Source organism: Micrasema longulum, unplaced genomic scaffold (assembly GCF_059751315.1).
Source record: "Micrasema longulum isolate JH-2025_06_02 unplaced genomic scaffold, ASM5975131v1 h1tg000323l, whole genome shotgun sequence".
In the NCBI taxonomy this organism is placed as follows: Eukaryota; Metazoa; Arthropoda; class Insecta; order Trichoptera; family Brachycentridae; genus Micrasema; species Micrasema longulum.
Window position 1 is genome coordinate 642,276 of NW_028277527.1, and position 21,068 is coordinate 663,343.

The 21,068-nt window shown below is 32.3% G+C and overlaps 1 protein-coding gene across 1 annotated transcript in view; it reads left to right on the plus strand.

The window, feature by feature from the left end:
- Window positions 1–376: 376 nt before the first annotated feature.
- The window catches only part of unc-13-4A (BAI1 associated protein 3), a 197,699-nt gene continuing 177,007 nt past the window's right edge, over window positions 377–21,068 (plus strand). Inside the window, exons 1-2 of the mRNA XM_088225028.1 lie at window positions 377–644; window positions 18,929–19,172. Of these exons, the coding sequence (XP_088081154.1) occupies window positions 479–644; window positions 18,929–19,172 (410 nt within the window). The 5' untranslated portion in view covers window positions 377–478. The remainder of the gene's footprint in view (window positions 645–18,928; window positions 19,173–21,068) is intronic.

Genomic DNA, 21,068 nt, shown 5'->3' on the forward strand with positions numbered 1-21,068 from the left:
TTTTTGGAAGACCAGCAACAAATTGAGCAAGGTAGAGTCTACGTTGTTTGTACAAATGGATGTTTGATCTACGTCTATTACAGTAACAATTACCAAAACGATGTTACGAACGCGTTTCACTTCTGATATAGTCAAAAAAATTAACAAATAAACTTATTAAACTAAAAATTACTAAGTTATATTATTTAAAGTGATGAGTTAATTTTAATTCCATGCATACACATTAGCAATATAAAGAAAACGTAAGTGCGTGTTGTCTATTTAAATAAATATAAAAAACGCGAAACTTTATTGAAGTGTTTCGAACAAAGGTGATGCGAACTGTGAAAAATGACTTATTAATTAAAAATTAAACAATGTACCAAACTAAAAAAACTGATAGTTCTGTTAGTATATTGGATGCAATTGAAGAATCATCGATAAATTTTATCGTGTCTTGGTAGAGTTAGCAAGACAAGTGTCAAGTGCGTTATCGACAATGAGTTTCTTTAGTTCTATAGGGCAGTATGTAGCCGACAGTGTGGCGGGGTTGTCACTAAGCCCTAAAAGGTTTTCTCTTTCTCGTCAGGGGTCCAGTGACTCCACAGCGACACCTCCGACTCCTGGGCCCACCCCTGCTCCGCCTTCCCCAGCGGTACAGCATGGTAAGAATCACTGTTTACAAAAAATGTTTTTATTCAACAATGTTATATGAGTGCGTGTTGTATTGTGCAAACTCTTTTTATGTTTCATACATGTGTAGGGGTTTTGATTAGTTGTTTGTTTTGAATATGTTCCTTTTAACTCACCAAGGGATTCAGAACCGCGATTCTGTAACTCTGTTCCTTAACTTAAGGCTACTATTGAGGATCAAATCCGTAGTTTAGGATGTTTGACAGATGAATTCTTTCCGCGAAGGTGAAAGTCCTTAAAAATTTCCTTAACTTACGGCGGCGATTTTACCCGACGCTAACGCTAAGAATTTCGTACAATTTTGTTTTTAACAGAAATGTATTTTGAATACATAGTTTATTTCGCATATAAACGTAAGTAAACATTGTTTGATACTTTATTCTGTATTTTTAAAATTATAAATTACCATCTGCGTAAAATAATTACTATGTTTTTGTAAAACTTTGTATTTCAAATGTTAATAAAAGTACCCTTGTATTATCTAATGAAATTGATTTATTGTAGATGCTTACTACACATCGAGTTTATTTTATGATTGCTTAGGTACTCATTTGTTTTTTTCCTATCAAATATTTTTTATTAAAGTAATGAACCTATAATTGTATGCCAACCACATCGCAGTTTGCATACAATTATAGGTTTTGGACATACGGCAGTGTCATGTTATAATTAACAATGCATTGTTCTTTCATTCTAGGATTACAGATAAAAAATATTTCAATAATGGCTGCAGGATATTTAACCTGGGATATGGTGGAGGCAGAGGAAACAAATTCTATTAGACTCCATTATAGGCTGCTAAGAGATAGCGAGCTGGAGGAACAACAGTTCCAATATTTATTTAGAATATCTAGGGCCACAATTACTGCAATTTCGATCATTTATTTCTTACTTCTATGGCTAAAAAATAAAACCATAGACAATTAACGCGGTATTGTCAGTAGACAAATAAAACGTTAAGAATTTATCCTTACCACAAATTGTAAGGATCTTTCCTTATCAACAATAGATCGAGAATCATAAAATTTTGAAAAATATCTTTCGCAAGGAATAAAATCCCTACTTAAGGATTCCTCAAAAACGGTAAGGAAAGTTACGGAATCACGGTTCAGGGGTATGCCTGCGATTCCAATAGATAAGACAATATTGTCTTGTCCTAGTTTCGTGAACAGCCTAGACCACGCAGGACAGAACCCTAGGATAATGCAAAATTCGGCCGCTGTTCACACACGTGAGCACTGTGAAAATAAATACACGATATAATTATAATTCAAATACAGGAGCAGGCAACAGTCGGCTTTCGACGACTGTTCGTGCCAGGGTATTTGGCCCTTCGGGCCTCGCTTTATCGGCCCTGGGGGCCTCAGTTGATCGGCCCCTCGGGCTTTAGTTGATTAATTAGTATCTCGGGCACTGTGAAATTTCACCAATTGGGGAAATGAAATTAACAGACAAACAAAAAAGTTCTGCTACATCTGATGTTTTATATCTATGCAAAACAATGAGGGACGCATGTGTATTCCCTTTCCGAACGACATATGTCTTCTGCTATCAATGACGTACTTTACATGGGACGACCTTAACAAATAACTTAGAGTGGGTTTATCATTTTTTTTTTTTTAATTATTTCATTTGTCAATTGGCAGGTAAACACACGGAATAGTACACCATGAGGCGGATTTATCTCCACTCAAATTTTTGAAGCAAAATATTTAACCGGGAGAAGAAACTAAATAAATGAAACCAAAAAAGAAAATAATAAATAAGTATCCACCGACCCTTATTTTACCGGGCCGACTTGATTGGCGCGATACGTGTGAAACAGGCCCGTACATGACAGATACAAGCAATCATTTTAAGACTATTATAATATGGATTTTTGCTATAACACTTCATAAATTAATTAACTAATTTAATTTAATGTATTATTCTTTGGTATACTCATGTGTTTTTTTTATATTTATACCTAATTTTACCTAATTATTTTTATTATTTCTATATGTATGAATTAAGATATTCCATTTTGTAATGTACATATTTATGAATAAATAAATAAATTGAAAAAATTAAAAAAATAAATTTTACATTTTACACCCAATTTTTTTTTAAATTCATACCATTGTTATTACTTTGTATTTAAATTGTGTTAATTTAAAATCTTTTATTATCATAATTATATAATATCATCTATCTCCCACCAGTCTGACGATCTCGGTCACGACGGAACCCGGTCACTGGTAACAAAATATTAAAAAAAGCGGAATAAAACATTTCAGTTTGAAAGTAAAAATTCTTGATGGAAGTTCATTGTAATTTATTAAAGAAATAAAAAACATGTGATACTTTAATCCACAAATTTAGAATATCCTGTGACCGGTTTCATCGTTTTCGCGACTTCTTCAAGATGTTTTCTTTTATTTCTACAATAAAAGTGGAATAAAACAATTAACGTATTTTTATTATTATTATTAAAATGCAGTTCCACCAAGAAACGTCAGAAGAAAAACTCAAACTCTCAATTTATTTTTGTACTACCAACTTTTATTAAACCAAGATTTAACATATTACTATAAAGAAAACTTCCTTTTAAATGGAATTTAAGTTTTTGAGCGTACTTCACTCATACCGTTTATTCTGACAGATAGTATTTCGTTTTTGAAACGTACTCTATTATTAATTACGTTTAAACGTCAAGAAATATTGATAACATGCATTATCTCCCGATTTAACACGTGAAAATGGATCTCCCCTTACCAGGAACCACTTCTATTTTAAACGTCATGAATGGCAATTTCTTCTCAGCTCGCTGATTAACTCTGAAACAATGCACCCTTCCCTCAGTCTCTTATCCCTTTTGAAGAAAAGCGAAGTGACAGCCGCTTCATGCCGGAGGTGGGTAGGGGATGGTAGAGGAGGGAGTGCAGCTCCTTCCCTTGAGACAGGGTAGAGCGAAACAAATCTTCACTCACAAATCACGAGACGTTTGATGGAACCATTCCACTGGGGTCAATGAAACGCAACCTGAAATTCGTACTATGACTTTATTTAAATAATCGTAAAACGGAGTGATTTTAAATTACGTATTTTCAAATAACGAATACACATAATTTTTCATTCCTTTTTAAAAAAATAGAACATAACAAAATATTAAAACAAGATATGCAATGAGCATAAACTTTGAGGTACCTCAAAGTAGAACTGCCTTTTTCAGAGGCATTTTTCAGTATTGGGCCTTAGAGTTTTTAACATGTTGGACTCTGACATAAAGGCGTATGTCAGTTACAATGTTTATAAGAAAAAGGTGAAGTGGATAAAGGGTAGACCTTTTTACATCCTTTAAATTATTTTCATGGCTAAAAATTATGTTGCTTTTAATTGCCAAATATCTCCCAATTGTTTTTTATATAAATGTTATTTTTACTTTTTATTTTTATTAATTTACATTTGTTTTAATTTTCTCATTATCACCAGTATTTACACGTATGTTTCATTTTTTAATTAATAATGGTATATTTTCTAATTTATATTTATGACTAAATTATAAGTAGTATTACCTGCATGTTTTGTAATTTATATTTATTTTGTTATTATTATTATTTGATTTTTTTAAGCATCATTTGATGAAATAAAAAAAAACATGTAAAAAAGAAGGTCCTTCCTAAACACTGGAATTTCCTATCTAGTTGGATCCTGAAACAAAGAAACGCTGTACATTTTAAAACTGTGATGTACATAAATAAAAAATTAAATAGTTTGAGTATAGAATTGAGAATAGTCTTGAAACCCGTTTCCGTGCATCAATTTTATTTTACAGTGGATTAAAGATAACTCTGTTAGCTTTTCATTGTAATCGAGGCCACGGCAACTATATATGGAAACGCAAAGTGAGCACGTCCAAAAAAGACAAAATACTTCATAATTATTGAATCCGGTTGTGGTCCCGTGGCTTGTGTTGCGGACTTAAGGATAGAATTTCCGAGTTTCAAACCCCACTTCCATTTTCCAATAATGTGTTGAAAATGACCCCAAAAATTAAATGATTTATTTTACAAAAAAAATCTGTCCCCTCTCTTTAGTTGGAGCATACGGTTTCCACAAAGAGCCAGCTTCAATGCACCCTCCTGAGTCAGGTTCGCGTTCCATAATTCTGCCATAAATTGGCGACTAACAGTCAGAAACGTAGTCCGGATCGTCGAGAAGCTGATGCCTTGAAGGTAGACAAATATTGTAGGGGCTCGTAGAAGGCATCACAGTATATAGCTAAGCTAACCGCATAGCCTCCGCTTGATAACAATTGTCACTGAAGTTTACTGCAATAACATTATCAAATAAACCAAAAACAAAAATCAGTCATAAAAAGCCATTCGTAAATTATGGACTGCATAGAATTAAGAATAGGGCAGAAACCGCATACACGCATCAAACAGAAGGCGACTAAACTACTCTTTAAAGAGTAGTTTTACGTTTTGACCCATTAGTTTCATTGTAGACGTCGCTTAGTACGCAACTCTCGATTTGAATTCAACTATGCCGTGTTGTGTCATTTTAGAATGTAAAAATACTGCTGGTATCTAAAAAAACAGGGTGGGACCACATTCAATGTGTAATTAGCAAATGTATGTGTAAGTAGCAAATTCATTACTTAAAAATTGAATTATTTTTCCATCTGTCAGATTGCCGAAGAAAACAAAATGGACATTTCGTTAGTGTTACCAGGGTAGTATTTTTTTTTACCCTACTTTGCTCATCTAATGTGAGAACTAACGAAAATTGGACCTCAGATTAAACAACGCCATGGTGGACATTTGACCGGCATTATCTTTAAAATATTTAGAGAAATTCACAGATTGTTTTTTTTTTACCTTACATTTGTGTTATGATTATATTTTTTCATATATTTATTGACTTAACGAATGCGCGCGGCGAAAGTGGGTAAAGTGGGGGGATTTTTGGACACAGTCCGATGTATTCAAATATGATTCTACGCTCCTTCTGGACTATTCTTAATTTTATGACGGCCTGTATGATTTTGATAAAAATAAAAACACCAATCATTCTGTTTCTAATTTTTGAAGTTTTATTTTATGACCCGTAACTTTACAACAATTTTCTCAGTTATTTGATTAGTTACTAGTATAATTAAAATAAAATTAAAAATGGTCCCAACTTCGTCTGGGGCAATAGTTAATCAACAAACTTTAGACTGATAAAATACTTTGCAGAAAGAGAGCGTGAACACCATTAGCGCTCCTGTGTATGCAATATTAATTCACTCCGAACATAGGCGCGTATTCAGTGTCACCAATACAAGAAAAACTAACAAATAATAAGTTCTTAATACAAAATAAAACATATCAGAATAACGAACGTGTGTGCCAATCTTTCTTTTCTGCTTACCTCTAAGGGAAAACAGTATTTTAAATTTATTTTTCAAAAATATATTTACGCAATATTCTCTCTGAATTAGGAAGTTTACTGTTTTTTTTTTTTATACGTTAAAAGACTATCAAAGTTAGCCAATTTTATTACTACTTGTTGTATATTGTATTATCAAAGTAATAAGTATCTTACATCATTATCATCAAACCCTTATATGCCCCTGGTGGGGCATAGGGCACTGCATTGGAACAATCAATACAGCATATCCCGAGCATCTGTTTTAGGAAGGTAAAGTGATCAGACTTTCGCTCTAGGTGCTAGTCCTGGGAGCATGAAATATTGCAGTGTAAATCACTTATGAATAATCGTTTTATTTCGACTCTTCCAGGAATCGAATTCAGGACTCTAAACATAAAAAACTAAGGATAGATTTATTTTTTGTGAAATCCCAGGAAATATTTTTTTTTTAATTAAAAAAATTGTCATAGATAATTTTATTTAGGTGCGTAGGTTTTCACGAGCACTGTTATTAATATGGATATTTTTTGGGTGATTCTGTGTAAGTTGGATTTGTTCCGACGTTTCGACTACCATTGCAGGAGCCATAATTTGCCCTGAAGATGGCAATTGTAGCCGGAACTCGTAACAAATCTTATTTCCACGGGATCTCATTAAAAAAATATGCATTTGGTCATTTAAAAAAAATATTATATGTACAATTCAGTTGTCACAATCATTTATTTTCATATCCCGACTTGCTAGAAAGTTCAATGTTAAGTTGAAACTCTTAAATACATTCATTTTAATAATTTTCATACAATAAATACATTTATGTTGATGACACAAATGATTATAAAAAAATCATAATAAAAGTTAATATTAAGAAGTAGCTAATAATATTAATATTTATTAATAATTCTATTTTTAATAATAATCATTTCATCGACGAAATAAAAACCAACAATAAAAAAAATATCTTAAATATGCAATTAACTTAACTATAAATTATACATTATTTATCAAGATTTATAACATTATTTTGAAGTTTACTTACAAAAGTTATTCTAAAGAAACCCTCAACATTCAATACGGAAAGTCTATTAAAAATATTTAAGGTTCATACAGTAGACACTCTTTATAAAATAAATTCTATTATACAAATATATAAAAAAAGAAAAAATGAAAGAATTTGAGATAAATAAGTCACTCAGATGACATAATATTAAAATTCCTAAATTCCACAGAAGTCATGGTCAAAATAGCTTTGTTTTCAAAGGTGTAAAAAAATATAATAATCTTCCCAATGAACTAAAAACTATTAAAAATAATAAATCATGGTCAAAATAGCTTTGTTTTCAAAGGTGTAAAAAAATATAATAATCTTCCCAATGAACTAAAAACTATTCAAAATAATAAATCAATAAATATATTTAAAGTAAATCTAAAGAAATTTTTTGAACACGTGTAAAAACTACATTAAATTTGAATTAGAATGAATGTATTTTATTATTTGATGTTTTTTTTCTTTATATATCCTATGTTTTTATTTAGTTCTCATGTACTCGTATTTTAAATCATATAAACTTAAGAGTTTTTAAGAAATAAACAACTACAACAGCGTAAGTCACTCTCCAAGCACAAGAGTTAGTCTTTTTTTTGGAGAGTTACAGTGATAACATTTACTAGATGTGTAAAAGTAGATATGTATAGATTTTTTTTTTAAACATGTACCTTTTATGAAATTTATTAATAAAAAAAATATATAATACTGGATTTCGTCCCCGAGGGAGTTATTAAGGTTAACAAATAACAACAGAGATGGATAATATTTTATATAAGAGAATACGGAAGTCCAGGCATTAACAGGGCTTATAATCTGTCATTGGCTGGTACACACTGCGTAACATTCACCGTTTTGCCCGGGTTCGAACATCCACACTTCTACAATTATTTCCGCCACTTAAACTCTAAAATGTTCTTAATCTGTTGTAATTGGTAACATAATTTTAGATGGATTTATTTTATCACACTGAATAAAAAAATAATTGTTATACCCTTTTTTGCGCTTTGAAAATGGATAGAAGATTTTCCAAGACGTTTAAGAACCTCATAAAATCATTCATATAAAGAAAAATTAAAAGAAAAATTAAGTCCATAAACTCACCTTCAGAGAACCTTTTTTAAGCCCAAAAAAGTCGGTATATATAAAATACCCTCTTGGACAATTTCAATAGTTTTTCTAACAAATTGAGGTAAGAGGGAACAAGATGAAACTTCAGATCAAGGGATGGTAAAAAAATAAGATAGAATTAAGGGTTTCCGTAAAAAAAAATTATCAATTTTCATCGCTCTCTTATTGTCATTTACGTGGGAAATAACCTCAACGGGTCTTGCAACTTATTCAGCATTGTCTTTTGTTACCTGTACTAATGTAGGTACTTTATTGCATAAATATTTTTTGTAACCGTTCACTTAAATTTTAATTTGATGTCTTTGTTATGTTGTTCCGTTTTATTTTTAAATTAGCCAGCTTATTTCCATATACCAATTTCTTACAACTAAACATTATAATTATTAATGGATTATTTAAAAAAAAGTTTAAATACGCATGTACGAAAAAGCAAACGAAACTTACAAACCATCACACCGTTTCCCCATGAGGGTAGGCAGAAAGGGTAGAGCGCCGTATCGCTCAGTCTTTGCATACAGATGTCGCCTCCTCTACATTCATAGATCTTCTTACGCACGCGCGCCGATTATGTCGACTTTTGACATGTCCATCTTCATGCAATGTCTTTCTCGGTCTTTCTTTTGTTTTTTTCTTCTTTTAAATTTTGTAGAAAAACCCTCACGGGTTACATACATTCAAAAAAAATATTTGTACTTTTAAAAATTCATATTTTACTGATTATGATTATATGGTTAACATATTTTGTAAAGGTTGTCCAAGTCTTTTGTTTGGTTTTGTCTGGTAGTTTATTGTATGATTTCAGTCCCCGGTTTATTAGTCTCGACTGTCCTTGTCTCGTTAAAGTAGGTTGTGTATAATATTGTTCCGAAATTCTAGTATTGTGTCCATGTTTACTACATTTTTTTTTCAAGTTTTAGTTCTTCGTCTACAATTACACCAGTGGCTAATTTATGAATAAATTTCAAGGATTCTAGTTTAAAGAGTTCTGTTAAATTAACTTGCTTAGTTTGTTTAAAGTACTGTAGTTTCTGTTAGGTCATATACTAACTAACTTAAATATTTTATTTTGCTGTCTTTGTAGTCTGTTTATGTCTTTTTAATTTCATGTTCCCCATAATAGTTACATATAACATATTTTGTGAGTGAGACGTATGCTTAAATTATGAGTGAGACGTATGCTTAAATTATGGCGGCCTCCGTGGTGCAGTGGTCAAGACGCTTGAGTCACGCACGGAAGGTTCCGGGTTCGATTCCCGGTGAGAACACAAAAATTAAAATGTGATATTTCTCAAGCCTGGGTGCTCTGTGATGTAATTCACCACTGTAATTAGGCCACCTGGCCTGTTGTGGTGCAAAAAAAAAGAAAATGATTAATATAAAAAAGTTTTTTGCTTTAGTGATAGTTTTTAATTTTTGATAATGTAATATGTTATGTTTTTTAAGTAAAATTTTTATTAATGTAGGTTAAATATGAATAATCGAAGCAATTTATAAGAACTTGCTGACGAGTTGTATGTATACAACTCAGCAGGACTTTTAAGACCATTTTGTAAATATTTTCGTAAAATAAATAATAATTTAAAAAAATATATAAAATAAAGTGCAACTGTGTGACCAATATTCAAAAGTAGATATATTTTTAATAATATGTGTCACATTTACATTTCTACTTATATTATAAGTTTTGTATGATTAGTTATTTTATCTTATGTATAATTTTTATGTGACAACATTGACAACAGTATTATGTTGAAGCCTCTTATCGGTCTTTATGATGTGTATTTATTATATAATTTTATCTTATAAATTTATAAACGTCTGTTGGCCTTTAAATGAAATAAAATAAAAAAATAAAAAAGATCGACATTTGTTGCAACGAGGAGGAAAACATTTTTGCGAAGGGAATGTGGAAGTCTAGGCATTTCAAATGCTTATGACCTGTCATTGGCTGGTTTAAGTAGCCACTGTATACTGTGAAATATTCATTATTCTGCCTATGTTTAAATGTCTATATTTTGCTAACTATTTAAACTCTTGACTTTTGTGAAGTAAAAGAGCTGAACCCTTTTATATATTTATCCCACTTACGTATTTATAAATTTTAATTTATTTAAGAGAAATAGATTTCTGGGGGCAGTAGTTATCTCCTCATTAGCATCTTTAACGTAAGATTTTTCTAGTGCTGTAAGTGTTTTCTGTAAATTGAGAAATGCCGTTTTTGTAATCAACACTATTTTCAGAAGATTATTACAGTTTTTTGTATAAAAACGGCCAGGCTGTTTTAAGCAGAACATAGAATTGACTTACTGCATCATACTTTTTAACAAATCTTTTATTTTTTCCTATTCATTTAATATTTGCTTTATTCAAATGTTTTATGATATTAATGTTTTATGTAATCTTTACTCTACCAAGCCTTTGCTTTAACCTTATTTTTATAAAAGTCAGTAATACGCATTCTTATTTATTTACGATACAAGAGTATTAACTGTTGCTATTGTTTGTTATGTGTTTTGAGTAAAATTTTATTTTGCTATTGTTCATTATTTCTTATTGATACTTAAACTTTTTTTTTATTCTTGTATGTATCAGTTCTGCTTAGTTCTTTACAGATGAAAATTTTTAAGCATGTTAATAATTTGTTTATCATTTTATTTTGTGCCCGCTTACAACTGTGTATTATAACCTTACTTTTAAACATTAAAATAAATATTTACGTTTTTATGATTTACCCAAATATTTCATTTTGAGGGCCATTTTCATCGAGTTGTAAATAATTTACAATAAGAAGATGCCAATCGAGTTGGGTTAAAGTGGGATTCGAGCCACGGACCTTTGAGACTGAGCCCGAGACACTAGCCACGGGACCACCTACCGATTCTTAAAAGTTTTTCTTACTAGGCAGTTTATTTAAATGTTTTCTAACTAGTTATATAAAGGAATATGTATTCAAATACACCAAATGCATTATTTTATCATAACTTTATATATTTTATGTATGCACCATACTTGTAAAAGTCAACTGGGCGTTTACGTGTTTTTTTTTCAAATAATATTGGCCTCGTGGTGTAGTTGTCAGTGCGTTTGCCCATCATGCAAGAGGTCTCGGGTTTGATTCCCAATATGGTTGACACGAAATATTTATTTAAAAAAAGGTGTTTTAACACTAGAATATTTCATAGTCCCTGGACTGGTACCTGAAGCGTAAGACTGATCATCTAACCTTCATGTAACAACAATGATCAAGATGCACTCCGATTGGTGTACCAATGCATTGCCCTATGCACCATTGGGTGCGGAAAGCGAATGAATTAAAAAATAATAATACCTTCATGTAACAACAATGATCAAGATGCACTGCGATTGGTGTACCAATTCATTGCCCTATGCACCATTGGGTGCGGAAAGCGAATGAATTAAAAAATAATAATAAAATTTTACAAATATCCCATCTTTTTTTAATTGTTGACTGGCTGCTTTTTGCATAACTACGTTTATTTATTGTCGAGACGCGTGAACACGGACATTACATGAGTTTGTAAAGGAGGAATTTTAAGGGTGGGTTGTGAATGTGGATAGAGATGTCATTATCTGATTAGCTCGAAAATTCTCGCAAACAATAATTATTTGAAACCTAATAAAAATTGGGATTAGAACGTTGAAACATAACTGACAAGAAGCTAAGAGAACGTGGGTTTAACAGACGTTTATCGTACAAGCCGCTGACTTGCAGGGATTGTACGACATCGTTTGACAAGATCAGATTAGTCTGCAGGAACGACAATTTGTTTTTGTTTCTGACATTTACAAGTTGAACCCCCTACAATTGTAATTGCCAGTCACGTGTACCAATTTATGCAGGTAAATTTAATTTTGTATCTCTGTGTAAAATAAAAGACGGTAAACCGTGCAAAATAAAATAAGTCCAAATGTTTGTAGACAGGCTGCAAATAAATAAAAAAAATAATGAAATACCAATTTGTTGCAACAAGAGGAAAAACATTTTTTAGATTGAAATATGGAAGTCTAGGCATTTACAGGGCTTATGACCTATCATTGTCTGGTTTATGCGGCCACTTAACACACTGTGTAACATTCAAACTCTTCCATCTGTTGACTTTTGTGAAGTAAAAGAGCTGAAACCTTTATCACGTGGGTGAGATTCATCTGGTTCTTTCAGTTCACAAAAGTCAACAGATGGAAGAGTTGAGTAAATGTGGATGTTTAAACATGGGCAAAATGGTGATTTTTTTTTCACCACAATAGGCCAGGAGACCCAATTATAGTGGTGAATTACATCCCAGAACACCCAGGCTTGAGAAATATCACTATTTTTTTTAATGCTTAAACCAGCCAATGACAGGTTATAAGCTCTGTAAATGCCTAGACTTCGATAATTCCTTCTGAATAATGTTTTTATTCACTGTTGCAACAAATTCAGTTTATTTTTATTTAAATCGTTTTTCGAAAAAAAAACGTGATTTTTGCCAAGGGTAAGAAAACATTTTTCATGTCCTATTTCCCGTAATGTTGAACTTATTCGTTAGATCTAGTGTAACATTTATATAACCACTGAAGGTAAAGATTCTGCTAGTGCATTATTTAAACGTTTACGTTTATATGATTTGTACACTAACTTAACTTATTTTTTACATTCCGTCACTTCCCACAAGAGAATGAATAGTTTTAAAAATAATTCTGTTCACCCTGGGCGAATCGTCTAAATACGTAATTATGTACAGCTTACCATTCTATTTTACAGAAAAAAATAACGTTTTATTGTAACTATGCTTATGGTAAAACAAATAAAATCATTGTTTTTTTTTATGAATTACTACCACCGTTTATATCTTCTACAAAAAATATCTATAAAGTGCGCCCAGCGTCCAGCTCGTTCGCAGTTAACGGTGAAACTAACCGATTACCTCAACTTATTTCTCCATACTATTATTCGTACTGTTTTCGTCGTATGCTTTATTTGTCCCAACCCAACACAGGACTTTAGTTACATGCAGTTGGGATCTGTGTCTCAATAAACCTTACTTACTTACGTTGTGAATAAAGTAAAAATACAAGAGAGTACACTTTATTTACGTTTCTAACCCAGTCGTGGTTTTTTAGTACTAAAACAAGCTGCAGATTACAAATGTTATTTGAAGATTCTCTATTTGGAAACAAGTACTTCGAACATTTTTTCCGAAGGACTATTTTTCTTAGGATACAGTTGACATATAATGTATCACATAGGACATGTGGCGTTTGAAGTGGCCGTTTTTGGCGTTATTTTTTTTAAAAGAAATTAGCCACTGTTCAGTGTTGACACATAATGGAAATATCTGCTGAATCTCATTGTGGTAATTTTCATTAAATTTTTTTACAAGTATTGTTTAAAAATAGTGTAGAATAAAGCGACGTTTATCGCAAAGTTAATACTTATTATTGTTTGAATTGATTTTCACAGAACCACAGAAAAAATAGCCATTTATAATTGTATTACTTATATATTATGGACTTTTTAACATTAATACTTCTTAAAAGGTCTTCATATAAATGTCGAAAAGACTCAGATTATGTGCAACAAATTCTGCCCTGACCCTGATCAGCCAAATAATGGACAGAGGATCGAGAAAGTTGACGGCTTTAAATACTTGGGAGTTCCTATAACTGAAGATGGAAGCATGCACAAAGAGCTCGCAACCCGTCTAGGAGTTGCTAGAGCAATTTTTAACATGATGTGTGTTATCTGGAACTCTAGATATTCAGTCAAAACGAAATGCCGATTTTCAACTCTTGTATAATGCCAGTATTTGAATATATATATGGGTGTGAATCTTGACACCTTACCAAAGCTCAGAACACCAAACTTCTGAGTTTTGAGAGTAAGTGCTTGAGGAGAATATTAGGCAAAAGGTGGTTCGATTTTACAACTAACATTGAAGTCCGAGAACGGACGCAGCAGTCTCCTATAACGAGCGTCTTGGGGATGCGGTGGTGGACTTGGCTTGAACACGTGCTTCGCATGCCTCAGGAGAACCGTAACTGTTATTTAAACCAGCGAGCTCACGCCGTCCTGAAAGGCCGTCGATGGAGATCTTTCGACTTTTAAAGAACGAACTAAGAGGCGCTGGATTGACGCGGAGCGAAGCGAGAGTGCTGGTTGGTGATAGGGTCTCTTGGAGGCCACTGGTGATGTCCACATGCTCTATTTAGGAGTGGATGTGGAAAATAAAGAAGAGATAATTTTGTACTTACACGACATGTAACATTTTTTGTAGATTACCAATAAAAAAAAATCGCCGCTCGCCACTGCCATACGCCAATAGTTTTAAGGTGGAGTAATCCCGTTCTTTTCAAGAACTTGCTGATTTATTTACCAAAGTCTCAAAGAGTTCACTTTCACTTATTCTCCCAAACTATTCATTCCAAGTTGTAAAATCAATACCTTCCATCTACATTCCTACATAGTACGTATTTAGACCTCGCGTGAGACAGTGGAATTAAGTTTTAGTTTTTCTTGATTTGGATTGTACGATGATAATAAGTTTCGTTTTTCTGAACTTCTGAACTAACTACGTGTTATATTATTTCATTTCTTTATTTATTTATTTACACATCAACGGTTCAGTTTTCAGCTCTGCAGAGCAGCGTTTATTCAATAATTTAAAATACATATAAAAATTTGTTACCCGCTAAGTCTAAAGACTTTTTGGTGGGACAATTTTTTTATATTTTTTATGTCAGGTTTATTTTACATCATTTCATTTATATTTAATTAATTTATTTATTAACAGGCACTATAAAGCAATCAGAAGATGTGATAATGTTCGCTCTCCGAAGCAATTTGTAATTCGGGGAACGGGGTTGAAAGAACCTTTTACAAAACAGTATTTACAGAAATAATCTCAGCAGTGAACTATTTATAATGTAATCCATATTGTGAAATATAAAAGAATAATTAACATTAAACACTTAAGTGAAAACAAAATATTTAATTTAAAAAAACAACAAAAAAGTAAAAAGGAACTTAACATCGGTAAATAAAAAAAAAACAATTAAGATGAGAAAATTTTATTTTCTTAATATTATAACAAAGTAAATTTGAGAATGACTGAAAAAAAAGTTATTATTAACTAAGTAATAATAAAGTAATGCAAAAAAAAAATATTTTCATATCGATCTTTATTTTATCAGTTGGTTAGAAGAACTTTTCATTTTGCAAATAAATCCGCCAATTAATAATTTATACTATGTAAATCTAGTTAAAATATTTTAAAATGTATCCAAGGATACAAAGTTAAGTTTTATTATATATTATACTACCCTTAACACTTAATATTGTTTCAGTTTCATTTCAGTTCACTGCCATAAAGCTGTTATAACTCAATCATAAAACAAATTCGACAAAAGAATGCTCATACGTAAATTTATAGATTTCACTAAGCGTAAACATTAAAATCAGTAAATTTCTATATTTCTTACTACAAGCGTAGTAACAAAAAAATGCAATTATTATAAGTTTAAAATATATATTTATTTGTGTTAATCTTTGCTTTTAATTTTTGTATAAAATTTTAAGATTCAATATGTACATGCATTTATAATTTTCTCAAACTGAACGGTTTGGGTAGGTAGGAAGAAATCGCCTTAAGGCAACATGCCCGACCTTATATGTATATATATTGTATATGTATAAAAAATGTCAAATAAATAAATAAATAATATTTGTCCATAGTATTGTAACGTAATTTAACGCTTTTAGAGCTACATTAATTCCTAAAGACATAAAAAAATATTTTTATTCTGTGTGTACTAAAGGAATTATTTTAAAAACATTGGTATTTTCAACGTTTTTTTTTTATCGTTTGGACTTTAGAAATAATTTTACGTTATTTTTTTAATAAGCAATGGGTCTCAAACTGATAATCAACCGACAAAATTAATTTAAAATGAGGTATCATCTTAGACTGTATGTTTGTTCAATCAAGATAATTTATTTTGTGAGAAATATATTAACAAGTTGCCGTATTTATAATTTATAAGGATGATTTTTACAAACAAACCAGCCAAAAGCCAGCTATCAAAGTCAATAATAAACTTTTTTGTGTAATGCTGATTACTGACATGTACATAAAGAAATAGAGACGTACGAGTACTTATAGGTTTTAGTAATTAAAAAATATACTAGCTTCTTTTAAATTTCGGGAGGTAAGAGTGTGAAAAAATCTTAAAATTCGTGTATATTTGAATGCCAAAAGATTTTAATAATTATATGTTGTTGAGCCATAATCGGCAGAAAAACGTAAGCGAAATTTTTGGCAATTTGCGTTTTTTTAAGAAAAAGTGTTCCTTATTGCCCCCTGCATAAGTGTTAAAAACATCATAGATCTATAAAATTTACCTGCCAAATTTAAGGATATTTATTTTTATTTATTTCAATTATTAAAAGAAAACAACAGCCATATTACCAAAATAAAAACACAATATTTACAAACGAACCAAAATTATGGGCCAATTACAGTTTTCTATGTATTACTTCGCATTCCACTCTTAATTTTTTTTTAATATGTTGACATATTATTTTTAAGCTAAGCAAAACAACGTCACCAGCACGTTAAAGGCAAAACAGCGTGACCGCCACTATCTTAAAAGCGGAAGGTACTAAAACAATTTGCTGTCATTTCAGTATTGGCAGTAAATAGTTATTATAAATCCCATTTGACGAATCATTAAAAAAAATATACAGAAAAAATTAAAAAAACACTTCTCCTGCACAATTCACTATTTGTCGCTTACGTTGTTCTGCTGATGATGGCTCGATATTATATTACTCGAAGGAGAGAGTATTTTTCAAAACACCTGCGAGGACTATACAATTTAATTGAAACATAAATATTTTACATTTAACAAATTAAACTTGAAAAATAAGACATCAGTAAATTCCTTTCTTAATGAGCTTTTCTTTCATTGTTGAAATACTTGTCGAAGAGTCAGTATGAAGAATTATGGTGAATTTATGGCGAGCTGTTATAGCTTTTTTCTCGAGTGGGCGTTTGTTTTAAATGAGAAAACATGTCTGAACACGGGGGGTGTACCGAGCCTCCCCTAAATTAGGGGGTTGAATGAGAATATTTCGCAGAAACAAAGAGGAAAGCCACTTTGGTGGAAGCTAATCGCCAGCAGGGAGGATATTACTTTCTATGCTTTATCCATATATACCATAAAATGTATACACCTACCATGCCATGATTGCGATGGTTTCTATAATAAATACGGAAAATAATCGATGATTATTAACTGCTCCTATTGATGTGCGTGTCTTTGTCCGGGCGAATTACGAATACAGTCGCGTACGTGTGTTTTTTACTCGATGGCTGCATTCGGGTAAAAAAACTAAAAAGGAAATTGAGAGAAGATATGTCCGCCTCGTAGTGGCGTGGTCGGCGAGTCCTTCTTCCATGCTTGAGGTCCCAGGTTCCATTTGTGCAAAAGTTGACGTGAAACATTGTTTTAAAACTAGTTCTTCACTGGAATATTTTATTGACCCTGTACTGCACCTAAAACGTAAGATTGATCACCTTCGCTGCGTTTTGTGTAACAAGTCAGTGGCCTATGAATTATCTGATGCAGACAAGGACGTTGTGATTATTGAGAAGTGAAATCGGTGTGAAGAAATACCTCGAAGAGAAAACCTCCCCTGTTCGTATCATTTATATGCCGATGTTTTTTTATTTATTTATACATTTTATCAAAAATACAATTTTTGTTCATTGATTTGCAATTGTATATTCATTTTGAACCCGTTGACATAAAACAATGTTTTCAAAAGTGAATTTTTCCAAACTTCCTCTTTTCAAAATACATGGCACAGAAGTTCCATGCATGACTTCAGTCAAAAACTTAGGTATTATCATTCATAAGCATTAAGGGTGGCACGATCAGGTTTACGAATTAAGTCGTAAACTTTATAGTTGTTTTTAGTTTTCACTCACTTAAAAGATTACAGAACTACTTGTTAATTGATGTTTAGCCAACATTAGTCCGGAGCTTACTTCTTCCACTCCTTGACTATGCAGATGTATGTTATCCAGATGCTAACTCTGAATTACTTGATAAGTTGAAACGATTGCAGAATGTTTGAATCTGTAATATCTTTGATCTTCGCAAATTCGAACACCTAACGGAATATCGCACGTAATGTAAATAAATATTTTTTTGTTTTGTACACCATTTTGTAAAAAGGACAAAAATTATATTGTTATGGTATTTGTTACAATCAATATTGTGTGAAATTTTCGCCAACCAAGGTTTGTAAAAGTATAATTGAAAATAAACGTAAAAATTGCATTTTTCAATAAAAAATGATAAAAGCGCCATCTATGAAAAAATTGTTTCATATTTTTGTTTAGAATCACCTTAAGGCAATATGCCCGCTCTTGTGTGTATATGTATATAAAGTGTTAAATAATACAAGTCTGATGAATGAAACAAAGAAATAATAAACGTAGTGATAGTGAATAAAAAATATAAATAAGTCAAGTTTCGGCGAGCGTGCATACAAATATGCAGAGGTCTGCGAGTAAATATATTGAGTTTTTTTGGTGTTCTATCTCTACTAGGAAACATGGTATTATTTTTATATTTAACGCTAATTTTCCTTTTTTTAATTAAATATCTTTTTTCCCTCAGGTTTTCCAAAGGTGGTGCCTTTGCCGGGGGCAACGGCGCTCGGGGGGCGCCGCCGCACGCTCGAGTGCCTGGCGCCCCCCGCCGTGCGCCCACCGCGCGGGGGCTCCCTGCGCCGGCCCTGCCGCGCGGGGGGCGAGGAGCCGCCGGTGGTGCCCCCGCCCGCCGCCCCTCAGCACCGGCCGCCGCTCGCCTTCTGCCGCCGGCGGCTCTCTTGGCCGGAAGTGGACCAGCACGCCACTTCAGGGTAAGGGGATTGTATTAATAATGATTGAACTAGCAGAACCCGCATACTGATAACTCTTTACAACTCCTCGGTGCGAAGATGACTCGAGAGTGGCTCGATGATTTTGGGGCCACATGAACTGAAGTACTCTCTTATGATGGAGAAAATCCAAAATAAGTTTCTGAGATATCTCTACAAGAGAGAGTGCGGGTATTATCCTTGGCTTTACCTGACCGAGTTTCTCCAGGGTATGCTTGGCTACAACAGTTTAGAGACTAGAAGGAATGTGTATTTAACTACACATTTTTATCAATTGTAACGCAGTGTGATCGATAATTCTGAGATTATGATGAGCATTGGTTTGTTTGTACCTAAGACAACGTCAACATAGATTGTTTCATATTCCGATATACAGGACCAACCTGCTTATGGCTATGCTGAACAACATTGCCTTGGATATTGATCTGTTCCATATATCTGAAGGGGTTTTACGGAGCAGGATTCTCCTATTACTTTGGCATGAGCCTCTTTCAGGTATTTTTTTCTTTGTTATTATATGTGCGTATTGAATATATGTTTGTAATGTATATGTTATATTATTTCGCTTACGTTCGTAGTCTCCTTGAATATGCCTCCTCTGTGTGGTCTCCCCAGTATTCCATACACAAGATAAGGCTTGAAAATATTCAGTAAACATTTTTGAGACATCTCAATTGGAGATCCAGATTTACGGACCTTAACTATAAAACTTCTTGTCATAAACATAATATACTTAGTCTTGAGGATCGTCGTTTGTTATTAGATATGGGGATTTTACATGACATTCTTAATGGACGTCTGGATAGTCCTGTTCTGGTTTCTGAGTTGGCCCTTAACGTACCTGGCTACCGCACCCGTCACACGAATCTATCTCTTTTCCATGTACCCACAGTTTGCACCAACTATGCACAGAACTCTCCTCTGATTCGCTTGACGCGTAATTATAATTTATTTTTCAATAACATAGACATATTTAATTGCAGTAAACTCACTTTTAAAACCAAAATTTAAAAACTATTATTTGAAAAAAAAATTGTTTCGTTATAAAAAAAATATATATGTAAATTTTTACACTATAATTTTTAATTGTTTCTATTCACTCATATCAAATACACACTTACCCTGTCCTTAAACCTACCCTCACACCCATATACAATCACACACATATTCACATACCTACCAAAACCACACTCCACTTTTTTACACACGCATCCTCACACACAAAAAAAAACTCGCACACATGCACTTCTATGAATTATACTCGTATTTAACTGAACTGGATATTTGTAATTGTATTTATGTGGAAAACTGATTTGGCTTTATTTTATGTTTTTTTTATAATGTTGTGTATATTTTTTTGTCTTGCTGTTGTTTTTCTTAATAAACAAAATAAAAAAAAATTAAAAAAATATTTAAATAAATGAATAAAATCGAAAAAAAAATTGAAAATTGTAACATGGTTAGAAATATGACCGTTCGGGTTTCGGTTAATCGGCACTGTGGGCCTCATCTGACAGACCACTTGTTTTTCTTTGTATCTCAAATGACAACGTGGCGTCCAAAATAGAAGTTTCACAACACACTTCCTTAAAGAGAGGCAGTTGGCGTGAGTTAGGTATTTTATACTGTTCGGACCAGTTCGGACCTATCTACCCGTCTTTCCCATTTCCTAGCGCACTCGATGTAACAATAATGCTACGTGTGAGTGCCGGTAACAACATTAAAAATCAGTACAAAATCTAACCTTTGACGAGTGAAGTGCTCAACTAATTTATCATCGAGCGAGCTGTGCCAGCGCCTTTTTAGACCGCCAGCTCTTCAAAATGTTTCATATTATAGTTATTTAAAGGATAAGTTAACTTACAGCTGATTTTATTA